The 11984-nt window shown below is 45.8% G+C and overlaps 2 protein-coding genes across 6 annotated transcripts in view; both read left to right on the top strand.

Annotated features, from left to right (window-relative positions):
• Window positions 1-5464, top strand: part of LOC311251096 (F-box only protein 41-like) — an 8651-nt gene extending 3187 nt beyond the window's left edge. For 3 of the 4 annotated variants that reach the window (XM_084343381.1, XM_084343380.1, XM_084343382.1), the window contains exons 3-17: window positions 1-48; window positions 131-210; window positions 986-1058; window positions 1176-1391; window positions 1484-1548; window positions 1664-1810; window positions 1895-2070; window positions 2147-2370; window positions 2595-2710; window positions 2960-3112; window positions 3531-3626; window positions 3709-3827; window positions 4032-4190; window positions 4280-4395; window positions 4531-5464. The exon at window positions 1-48 is cut by the window's left edge and continues 495 nt beyond it. In XM_084343381.1, coding sequence (XP_084199507.1) covers window positions 1-48; window positions 131-210; window positions 986-1058; window positions 1176-1391; window positions 1484-1548; window positions 1664-1810; window positions 1895-2070; window positions 2147-2370; window positions 2595-2710; window positions 2960-3112; window positions 3531-3626; window positions 3709-3827; window positions 4032-4190; window positions 4280-4395; window positions 4531-4593 — 1851 coding nt within the window. In that variant the 3' untranslated portion in view covers window positions 4594-5464. The remainder of the gene's footprint in view (window positions 49-130; window positions 211-985; window positions 1059-1175; window positions 1392-1483; window positions 1549-1663; window positions 1811-1894; window positions 2071-2146; window positions 2371-2594; window positions 2711-2959; window positions 3113-3530; window positions 3627-3708; window positions 3828-4031; window positions 4191-4279; window positions 4396-4530) is intronic. The other variant, XM_084343383.1, reaches the window with a different exon arrangement.
• A 91-nt stretch (window positions 5465-5555) lies between these two features.
• Window positions 5556-11624, top strand: LOC311251099 (microfibril-associated glycoprotein 4-like). Of its 2 annotated transcripts, XM_084343386.1 has the most exons (8): window positions 5556-5638; window positions 6594-6770; window positions 7565-7669; window positions 8087-8239; window positions 8415-8453; window positions 8917-9013; window positions 9247-9414; window positions 11031-11624. In XM_084343386.1, exons 3-8 carry the CDS (start codon window positions 7616-7618, stop codon window positions 11285-11287), a joined length of 768 nt encoding a protein of 255 aa, XP_084199512.1. In that variant the 5' UTR covers window positions 5556-5638; window positions 6594-6770; window positions 7565-7615; the 3' UTR covers window positions 11288-11624. The 2 variants fall into 2 exon arrangements, with proteins under 2 accessions (XP_084199512.1, XP_084199513.1); XM_084343387.1 differs by lacking the exon at window positions 7565-7669.
• The last annotated feature ends 360 nt before the right edge of the window (window positions 11625-11984 follow it).

The following is an 11984-nucleotide window of genomic DNA, read 5'->3' as shown; positions in this document are numbered from 1 at the left end:
GGCGAGAAACAGGAAGTGGAGGACAGGGCGGCGTACCTGTCCAGACAGGTGGGTGGAGCTGTGACGCTGGACATTTAAATACTCTTTAATTAGATCATTTGATGATTCAGTGTTTGTTTTCATCCGTCAGGTCTCGGCTGCCATGGAGATGATGCAGCGACTGAAGAGAGATCTGGAGGGAAAAGAGACGGAGCTGAACGAGCGACACCAGTCAGTATCTCAGAGGCTTCGTCCGTCTGTCCGTCCGTCCGTCTGTCTGCAGCGTTTCATTCTTAGTTTGTAACGTTATCCTGATGAGCAGCCTCTCTGAGCCAGTGGACCAGAATTAGGGCATCAGAAATCACTCCTTCTCAGAGTCACGACATGAAACATTAAGATTCAGTGTGACTCTCACGTCTTAGAGACATCGTATCCTTGAATAAATGTCTGAGAAATCACACAAAAAGACTGTTGTGTCACAGTGATCCAGTGAGAGGCGTCTGTGCATCCACGAGCACGCTGCTAACAGCAGCTGCTAACGGCTAAGCCGGCATAGTTTTCATGGCAACACCTGCAGCTCTTAGATTCAGACAAAGATCATCCAGAATCTGTCAGCTGAAGCTTTTTATCATAGCGGTCAAATATCTGTTATCATACGCAGCAGTGATCAGCTGTGAGCTCGAGAGGAACAACAAGATGCACAGACAGAGGAGACGTCATGTTCAGTCTGCATCACACACACACACACACACACACACACACACACACACACACACACACACACACACACACAGCTGTGGGTTGCTGTGATGATGAATGTAAGATGACAGTGAGGCTCAGCAGGCCTGAGGGTGTGTGTGTGTGTGTGTTCATGTTGTTTCATATCTGTGTGTGTTTGACATTTAGACACATGATTATCTGCACCTACTGTAACTGTACGACACATTTCAGGCTGCAGTGTGTGTGTGTGTGTGTGTGTGTGTGTGTGTGTGTGTGTGTTCTGCAGGGAGATGGTCGACATCGAGAGTTTTCTGAAGGAAACGGCTCAGAAAGAGGCCGAAGCCAAGTCCAGACTGCAGGTGATCTGTCCTCTGTTCAGGGCCCGGTTCTGGACAGCGTCCCAGCTGCCATCTAGTTTCAGTGAACCAGCTGCGCGAAGAGTCGAGTGAATTGTGACCGAGTGTGTTTGTGTTCAGGTGTTCATCGAGACGCTGCTGGAGCGAGCCGACCGTGCAGAGAGACAGCTGCTGCTGCTCAGCTCGCACACACACACACACCACAACCACAGCTACACACACACGGACCCGTACGCTGACCCGTACACACCTGCACCTGGACGAGGGGGACGCAGCCTGGACGGCAGCACTGATGACATCATCGCAAACAAGCTGCAGGGAGCCATCGGCAACCGGGTGAGAAAACGACGTCTGAGTGCTGATCTGTGGAGTAGATTTGTCTGATCGACCTCCTCTAACATCTCCTCCTCCTCCTCCTCCTCCTCCAGAGGAGTTACAGTGTGTCAGGCTCCTACAGACTGGGAGAGCAGCTGTACAGCCAGCCTCACTACAGGTACCTGAACGCATCATCACCTCTAACATGTCGTCATGTCAGACTACAGAGTGAAGTCCTTGACACTGAGCAGATGATTTGTTCAGCTGAACCGTTTCCTCTCTGTGTGTCTCAGCGGCCTGACGGGTCACATGAGGACCTTGTCTCTGGGTTCAGGAGGAGGTTGGGACGGTGAGGCCGGGTCGGTCCACCTCCAACACTGCCCTCCATCTTGGACTCGACGAGAGAGAGGAGGAGGAGACGGGAGGAGAGAGAGGCCGTGGTGCGTTAACCCGTGATTCAGGACCAAGTGTGACTGCGGTGATCGGAGGTGTTTCACGTCGACTCTTCTTCTCTCGTGTTTCAGGGTCGGTGAGGGAGGATGTGGGAGAACGTGGAGCAAAAGACACCGCCGTCACCACAGCACTGAGGAGGAGGAGGAGGAGGAAGAGGAGGAGGAGGAGGAGGAAGAGGAGGACGGATTCTGGAGCAGCGCTGAGATGAGGAGGCTCATCTTCGCCCGGACGCACACACCTGGTTCAGGTAAACTGAATCGTTTGAATGTTTCTTCCTCTCGATGCTTCCTGTCGCCGCTTTTTCACTTCCTCCTCCTCTGCAGAAGCCGCCTCCTCCCTCCGCTCCACCCCGTCCCGTCACCATGGCGACAGACAGCTGGGGGCGGACACCTTGAAGCTGAGGGCGGGGCTTTTCTGCGTGTTTCCTTACTTGGACCTGCGCTCGCTGCTGCGCGCCGCCGAGGTCTGCTCCGATTGGCGGTTCGTTGCCAGGCACCCGGCGGTTTGGACACGCCTACGGCTGGAGAACGCCAGGGTGTCGGCCGAGGTAGAGCAGCCTTCATCATCACCTTCATCATCATCATCATCATCATCATCATCACCATCACTGTGTTACTGTTGCTGGACTCATTTTTATCAAACAAACAAGAATGAATTAAAGCTTTGCTGTTTGATTAATCCGTGTGTGTGTGTGTGTGTGTGTGTGTGTGTGTGTGTGTGTGTGTGCGTGCGTGCGTGCGTGCGTGCGTGCGTGTGTGTGTGTGTGTGTAGTTCCTCACCACTCTGTCTCAGTGGTGTACTCAGACTCAGTCGGCGGTTCTCAACAACCTGAAGCCTCGAAGCAGACGAGCTGACGAGACCCGAGAGGATTACCACAAGAACACTCGGTAACACACACACACACACACACACAGACACACACACACACACACACCTCTCAGGGATTAATGCTGACGAGTCGGCTCGTTGAGAAAAATTTAAAAGCTCTTATTTTTCTAAATTGAAAAAGAAATGCATGTTTCCATGGCAACTGCATCTAATTTAGTCCAGCTGTCGTCTGATTGGTCAGGACACATTGAGGTGCTCCCTCAGTGCATTGTGGGTACTGTAGTGGACCTGTGTGCTTCCTGTCTCAGGGGCAGCGTGGAGTCGGGGGTGGAGGCTCTGCTGCGGTCAGCAGGGGGCAGTCTGCTCCACCTGTCGGTCTCTCAGTGTCCTCACATCCTCACAGACAGGACGCTGTGGCTCGCCAGCTGCTACTGCAGGAACCTGCAGACGCTCACATACAGGTGAGTCTGTACACCTGTCTGTCTGTTTACCTGTGTGACTGTACACCTGTCTGTACACCTGTCCGACTGTACACCTGTCCGTCTGTACACCTGTCTGACTGTACACCTGTCCGACTGTACACCTGTCTGTACACCTGTCTGACTGTACACCTGTCTGTCTGCTCACCTGTCTGTCTGTACACCTGTCTGTCTGCTCACCTGTCTGTCTGTACACCTGTCTGTACACCTGTCTGACTGTACACCTGTCTGTACACCTGTCTGACTGTACACCTGTCTGTCTGTACACCTGTCTGTCTGCTCACCTGTCTGTCTGTACACCTGTCTGTCTGCTCACCTGTCTGTCTGTACACCTGTCTGTCTGTCTGTACACCTGTCTGTCTGTTTACCTGTCTGACTGTACACCTGTCTGTGTCTGCAGGAGTTCATCAGATCCTCTGGGTCAGGAGGTTCTGTGGGCCCTGGGTGCAGGCTGCAGGAACATCAGCAGCCTGCAGGTGGCTCCAGCTCACCCCTGGTGAGTGAACACACACACACACACAGCTTGTTGTCTGTATCTAATAAACTGAGTTCACTCGTCTCTTCCTGTACCGACGCAGCCAACAACCCACTCGCTTTGGAAACCGGTGCCTGCAGACGATTGGTCGGTGCTGGCCACACCTGCGCTCGCTCAGTGTGGGCGGGGCCGGCTGTGGGACTCAGGGATTGGTTGCTTTAGGTGAGTCACAGCTGGATGTTCTTTAACGACGTTTGATGCAGACACACAAAGATCGTTTGTTCGGCTGCTAACTGCAGCTACAGTAAGCAGCAGTTAGTGGTTACTTTGGCAACAAGTAGAGCGTGCGCGTGCGCGTGTGCGTGTGTGTGTGCGTGTGTGTGTGTGCGTGTGTGTGTGTGTGTGTGTGTGTGTGTGTGTGCGCAGTGCGAAGCTGCTCTCACCTGCAGGTGTTGGAGTTGGAGCGTATTACCGACCTCGGCCTGCAGGTGGCGACAGAGCTGTGTGCAGCAGGCCTGAGGAGTCTGGAGACGCTGCTCCTGACTCACACTCCCGTCAGCGGTCAGGCCATCCTGCACTTCCACAGTGAGACACACTGCTGACCCTCTGAGCACACACTCACGATTATTATGGGATGGACATGATCATCAGAGCTCGTTCCTGTGTGTCTGCAGGTGTGTGCGAAAACATCTCGTCTATCGTCGTCGACGTCTCGGCGTCAGATTACTTTGAAGAACCCGACACTCAGGAGGCCCAACATCTGTTCGGAGACATCGTCACCACGCTGAAGGTGAGTGTGTGTGAGTGTGTGTGTGTGTGTGTGTGTGTGTGTGTGTGTGTGTTGAACTGTGTCAGCTAACAGTTAAATGCTGGATTCTGATTGGCTGGCAGACGTCTGTTTTGAAGTCGTGTTTCTCTCTCTCAGGTTCTTCAGAAGCGTCCTGGACTTTGTGACGTGTTGCAGGTTAAAGCCGAAGGATTCTGCTGAAACGAACCGGTCCCTGATTCACCACCTCCCTGGACCTGGACCTGGACCCTTCAGTCACTGGGGAGTTCATGAAATGCATTTTGGGTAAAATGTGGGAAACATGAACTCAAACTCTTCCGACTGAACTTTGAGGTGGAATCAAACTCGTCAAGAACATTTAAAGTAAAAACAACAACTCCGACACGTTATTATCAGAACTCTTCCAGGAACAAGTCTTAGACGTGGACCTGAGTCCGGACCAGAACCTCTCAATCCTTCCTCCCTTAAATCCTTTAACTTAACCTTTTACACAAACTTTACTTAAACGTGTCACAAACCTTTTTTATAGCACATGTATTTCTTATTTTCTTGCACTGCACAGAAACCTTAACCTTCCTGAACAAACGTTTATCTTTAGTGTCTTTTTTCTAATATTAAATTCTGTTTTTACTGTATTTTTTGACAAAACCTCAAGAAAACCTTTTTTGTTTGCTAATGAATCTCAGTTCTCCTCCTTTAAAACACCTCATCTCCATTTTAAACCTTCATCTCTAGCTTTACTTTGTACGTACTTGTCCTCCGTGTGTGAAGATGAAGGTCCAGTCGTTAATAAACATTAAAGATCCTTAAACTCTGTCTTAAAAAGCCATAATCCTCCTCCTGAACCTGAAGATTCATCACTTTAGCTTTACATGAGAAATAAGCACAAGCACACGTATGCACAAAGATATTTGCACAAGATTCACCGACTCAAACACCAAAGACGGCAATCAATCAGTCGATCGATCGACCAATCAGATGTGTTGGAGTCCATCATGTGTCTGTTAACATCTTTAGAGAACTTAAGGTGCTTCATGTGTCGTTTCACCTCCAATAAATCATCTTCTCGCCAGTTCTGACGACTTGTGTCATCAATGATCCGACAGAACAGAGAGGGTGTTGTGTTGTGTTGTGTTGTGTTGTGTTGTGTTGTCCATGGTTTTCCACAGACGGAGAACGCTGCCTCGCTACCTGCTGCTGTCAGCCATGTTGGCTCTGCTCTTCTTCCCCGGCTCCTTCTGGCTACGTGAGTGTCCTCCCTCGCTGTCGGCCATCTTGGCTCCTCCTCCTCTGTCTCACTCGTTGACTCAGTTCATGGATTAAAGATCAGAGGACTGTTGGCTGATGTTTACTGACAGACTGTCACACTCTACAGCCAATGGTATCGTTAGCAGCGTGTGCGCCTGACCAATGACAGTGTAGTGACCCACACAGGGCGGGATCGACACGGAGCGGCGCTAAAGTTTAGCTGCTTCAGTGAAGTTAGTTTTAAGTTGGATATCCGAGAGACATTCGCAAGAAGCCACTCCAACATTTCAAGTGCACCCGTATTACAGACTTTACAGTAAACACACGGGCTACAGTGTGTACCGACTTCCTGTTTTCAAAATAAAAATGGGATATTTAAAGCAGAGATAGGCTACTGTGTTTTAAGCTATTAAGAAGCTATTGAGCTAAAATGCTAATATTTGCATATAAAAATTAATAAAAAATATTTAGAGATGTAAAATGTAAAAACAAGAGGCGTATCTCATGCAGCCAGTGTAGTTACACGATCCCAACATGATTTTGAGTCAATTGATCACATGACCTGGAAGCTATTGAGCTAAGCTGCATTTTAAGTAAGTGTAAATAACAGTATTATTAGTAAAACGTATGCCCACATTGAATAAGAGTAGGACGTGTCAAATGCTTTTTAGCCTGATACAAATGCATGTTCCAGCTTTTTAAAGGAGGGAGCACCTTTTAACCTGAAGAATCAGAATTGAGCTGCTACATCAGGGAAATTCAGAAAATACATATTAGAGATGATTTCAATAAAAAGGATAAGAATAATTGAACTACACAGAGCAGACAAGTGGTGGAGTTAACAATACTCTCAAAGTGCACCAGATGAATTCATTTAGATTGCAAATGTTCATGTTACCCTGTATATGTATACTATTAACAGAAAGGTCATTTTATGTTGACCTCATTCACAGGTGACTTTTATGATGAGACTTCAGAGGAGATCTTGGAGACCTGAGTGGCGTTTTTGTTGCAGTTTTTTGTCCGGCAATTCACGTGCTGCACTGCTAGTCAGTGTCACACGGGATCACCATGAACGCTGGAAAGGTGACAGAAGAGACTAAATGTCCTGCACCATCTGGAGAGGACAGGTAGGAAGAATCAGAGCAATAAAATACAAAACACAAATGCTGTAATCGCTGTTTAAATACGGACAACATGTGGCTATTTGAAACATTACAAACTTTTTCAATAAGTGGATAAACAAACTGTTTTCAGAGGAAAATAAGGTCCCAGAACACTGTCTGAAGCTAGAGAGGTGGCAGGGTCCGCCACATATAAACAAAGTTAAACAGTATAAACTGTGTTGTCCTTTAAAGTCAGTGTGTTTATTCAGTCATGAAATAAGAGTTTGTTTATACAGAAAAACAAAAAAATCAACCAATGAAGATCTTTCTTTTCATTTCTTTGACCAGAAGTATCAAAGTATTAGTATCAGTGTCAAAAGTACAAGTGAAGTAAGTTGTACATATATCTACGTGTACTGTATGTATGTACACATTCAGCATCTTTGTGATTAACTGAATCAGTTGTTTTTTATCTGATTGTCGATAAAATAATTATACATTAACTCGATTGCAGTTCTGAGGCATTTCCATTTGATTCTGCTTGATATTTGTACACCGCCATCACATACATCTTTATAACGCTCATAATGTTCAGCTTCTGGAGACATAGTCAGAAATGTGTCAGTTCAGTTAGGAGTTTATTAAGTTTATTACTGAGTTCATAGTTACAGCAACAGACTGTAACTTTCTGGATGAAGATAGTTGATTGTTGCGTCTCAGTCTAACCTTTGATTCAATAAGGAAACACTCCCCAGAAAAACAAACCTTTATAGCGGGGGAACTATCTTTCACTTAATGCTTTTATTGTTGTGAAACAGCAGCTCTTCAGTATTTAGCTGAACTTTGGATCATACATAAGAGAGACATTAATGCATCCAGACACACCGACATCAGCTCGCTTCAACAGAAATCTGACCATGAAGGTAAGTTTGCAACCAACTTTAATCTGTTTGTCTAAATGTTTAAGTTATTTCAGTGTGTTAACAGGTTCAGTATGATTAGTTAAAATATTGTTTGGTGACTCAAGTTTCTTACAATTAACTTTCTTCTCATTTCTGTGTTCAGCAACTTTTCTGAACGCTTCTCTGTCGGTCTGTGTTTAGCCTCTCTGGCTACTAACGCTGACCTACATATGTTCTAAATAAATATGAGTTTATCTACATTTATTTCTTTTTTTTTTCTTTTTACATGGAGGGTAAAATCTCTTAAAGTCACTTTCCTGTCCTTTCCAGTTGATAAATCCTATTTTTTTAAGCAAATATTGATAATTTTTCTACGAGGGGAAACAAAAGCCTTTAAACTGTACACAGTTTATAATAATCAACATGTCCTCGGTCCAGCTGCTGTCCGTCGTCCTCCTCCTGGCTCCAGTACTGACCAGCTGCCAGCAGCTCGTCCTACCAGTGGACTGCAGTGATATTCATAATAATGACAGGACACAACCCAGTGGAGTGTACACCATCTATCCCATCGGAGCCACGTCTGCTGTCCAGGTACACTTCACCCTCTCTGGGACGCAGCTCTGCCTTTAGACCATAAAAGTTTTCAACATGTTCTGACTGATGCTTCTGACACAACTGTAGTAGTTTCGTTTGTAGCTCACAATTATTATACTTAATAATTGCAAATGGATCAGATTTGTAAATGAGTGTATGTGTTTGTGTGTAGGTGTACTGTGACATGGATTCACAGGAAGGCCGGTGGACGGTGAGTATCTTCACTCTCTCACCAGTTATCAGTTCTCATTCAGACAAGTCGAAGGTCACCCATTCATTTTACCGAGGATGGCTCATGTCATCCAATAACTGTCTGATTTCTTATAGCCAGAGTTTTAATGAGTTTAAAATGAGCTAACATTATGAACAGAGTGAAGAAACATCAGTGTAGAGGAAGGAAAATATTCTGACACTTTGACATTATCGTCACTAAACCGATAAATACAACAGTCTGAATTCAAGTTTCTCTCTTTACTGAACGAAGACGAGCCCAGTCGCCTCGTTACCTCATCATAAAACACACTTCATTCAAATTGATAATTGTTTCTGTGAAAAATTTCTTGACCATCAACCACCAACAGCTAGTTTAACGGCAGAATGTAGACTCACCACCGGGACAACCATGTTGTCTGGAAACCTGAGCTGTCAGGTGTGTTGTGTGTTCGTCCCTCCAGGTGGTCCAGAGGAGGATGGACGGCTCGGTGAACTTCTACAGAGGCTGGGATCAGTACAAGACGGGCTTTGGGAGCGGTGCTGGAGAGTACTGGCTCGGTGAGAGATGAAACCAAACTAAAGGGCAACACCCACCATATAACCACTGTCACAAGAAGCAGGGAACAGATGTCATGGTGCTGCTACACATAACAGGGTGCATAGTACACGAGATCAGTAAAATTACTGTAACAATGATCGGGGTTGTCTCCAGTCCTTTTCACCGCCTTTCAGCAGACAGTGGGCCATCATGAAAACTGCAGAGCGAACTAAAACCAACATGTTCGTTTCAGGTCTTGAGAATCTCTTCCACCTGACTCTGAGGAAGAAGTACGAGCTGCTGGTCGACATGGAGGACTTTGAGGGAAACGCAGTGTTCGCCCGTTACTCCTCGTTCTCCATCAGCCCAGAGTCCTACGGATACAGATTGCATGTGTCTGGCTTCACTGATGGAGGGGCAGGTGAGTCGCTGGTAAAAGGAAATGTTTTGTGTCTTTTTTTTTGTGTATTTTATTGAACAGAGTGGTCAACACATAATCCAAACACAAGACAGTAAATGAACAAAGCTCCTATAACGGAGTCCCATCTCATCTTCCCCATCCAAATCCACAGCACCCTCCATGAAACCAGAGTATCCAGATATACAACATGACAGAAATGTACAAAATGATACTAGATGACACAATAGTTTGTGTATAATATAGAGCAGGTATAGTACAAGTGTACTGATATAGATACACAAGGCTTGATGGAGTGAATTGATAAATACATTAAGAAAAATAAATACAAAAAATAAAATAAAGAAGGTTTGATTAATCGTTTGAGAGAGTGGTTGATAGCTGCCGACACCAACGACATTGCGACAGGTTGCTGGAAATCATTAACCAACAGAAGTCGGGGGGGTCAAAGGTCAAATGCACCTGCTATACGTTTGTGTGGCGGGCAGACAGTGAGGTTAGTACTCAAAGTCCACATGTACTAAACAGACCACTACAGTGACCCTTCCCCAGGAGAGAGCTGGTTAACATAATTCAGAGGAACCTCTGAGTGTGAACTTTATTTTCCCAAGTTTAAAAGAAACAGTGTCAGACAGCCAAGCTGAATGAAGCTGGTGAGGGCGAATCTTCCAACGGGCAATCAGAGGTTATTGATTGATTTTGTCTGGAGATCCTCCAAAAATAGCGATATGAGGAGACGGACAGATTTTCAACCCCAAAACCTTTGAGATTGTTGTAAAAAAAATAGCTGCCAGAAGTTGGACAATTTGGGGCATGAGCAGAACAGGTCACATGTGGGTTAAGTGAGTCTGAGAACAACCATCGCATCCCTCATCTAATCTGCCCGGATAGATGGGAAAGCCTCTGTAGTAAACTCTGTAATACTGTGAATTGTATCAGGCTAAGTCATCTGACAGAGTGACCTGCAGTTCGTTCTCCCAGCTGGCCCTAGTAAACGACTGAGTCATTAGGGGGAGAGAGATGGTTATAAAAGTAAGAGATGAGGTTAATCAGAATTGTCCAGAGCTAACAAATACACCACCTGTATACACCTCTCTCAGATGGCAGAGACCACTCCTCTCAAAAAGATGGGTGAAAATAATCATGTAAAACTTTTAATTTTATGGGACCTTGTAAAATCCTACAGCTGGACTCTAAATACTTGTTCAGTTGTCTTAGTGATTGTTTGTTTGTGAACTCTCCAACATGTGAAACTGTCCTGAACATCAGAGAGACCCTGAGGATCATTTACAACACGTGTGTGTTTAAATAGTTGTTGCTGAATGTTTTTGTGATCAAATGAAAAACATACAAAATTCTAACACACTGAGCTTTTAGATGAATAATCAGTGGGTAAGACGAGTATAAGAACAAGTAGAACAGCAGAAAATGACGTCACTTTACTGTAATGAGCCTTTAAAACCAGGAAGACAACAATTATGACATCACCACAACCAAAATGTGACTGTTATCTCATATCATCATAACCATATACTCTGGACGTACAGCCCTGCTCGCTACTCATCTACTGAATTAAGATCTGAGATTCAGCTGGTTGTACATTTGTTGTGTTTCTGTAGGAGACGCCCTGATTCATCACACTGGACAAAAGTTCTCCACCTTTGACAAAGACCAGGACACCTGGGCTGATGGCAACTGTGCCAGGTCACACCTTGGAGCGTTCTGGTACAACAGTTGTCACAACACAAATCCAAACGGGGTTTATCGTTGGGGGGCTGATGGCACTCTCTTTGCTGTTGGAGTGGACTGGTACCAGTGGAAGGGCTTTGACTACTCCCTGAAGAGCTTCAGCATGAAGATCCGTCCTGTGCAGTAGATCTCCAGGACCATCGTACAGCAGAGTATCAGCAGTCGATCTGTATTTGATTAGTTGTGATGAAAATCTGGATGTTAAATCAAAGTGAGAGTGTGATTGTGTGTTAGAGCAGCTGCTGCTGTAAAGTCTCGTGTCAAACAGCTGTTGGTGTAGAGAAATGTTTCTCTGGTTCAGATGTTCCCTTCAGTCCGCTGCCTGCAACCAAACACACTCAGCTTTACAGTCAGACACTAGTTTCAACACGTCGTCTGGTGGAGGTCTGAAACCCTGATGTGAATCATTATCTGCTGTAAGCTGACAGTAAAAGAGAGTAGAGCACAAAGCTGGTGCGACCTGATGTCTTCACTTTGTCTCCTGTGTCTTTCTGTCTGGATTCTCTGTCTCTGTCCTTCCTGTTCACAAGCAAATGATCAGGAGTCACTGCCCTCTAGTGGCCACAGTGACAAACTACAGCTGCATCTTCAGGGGCACAAACAGACATTAATACTAAGTATTCTTCAGTAGTTCAACATTGTCAGATAACTGTTATTCTAAGGCCAGTGATCATCATCAGATGAAGCGGTGACTTTGAGGAAGCAGTGGTCTACAGTGTCTTTATGGGAGAGCAGCTTCGGTGATGATACGCTGGCTGTATATATTTACACACTGGCCTAATCCTCCGGTCAGAGAAGACGCAGCAACTTCTCTCCTTTAGATG

This window comes from Pagrus pagrus (assembly GCF_965226575.1).
Source record: "Pagrus pagrus genome assembly, chromosome: 22".
NCBI lineage: Eukaryota > Metazoa > Chordata > Actinopteri > Spariformes > Sparidae > Pagrus > Pagrus pagrus.
This window is presented reverse-complemented; position numbering and strand designations above follow the sequence as displayed.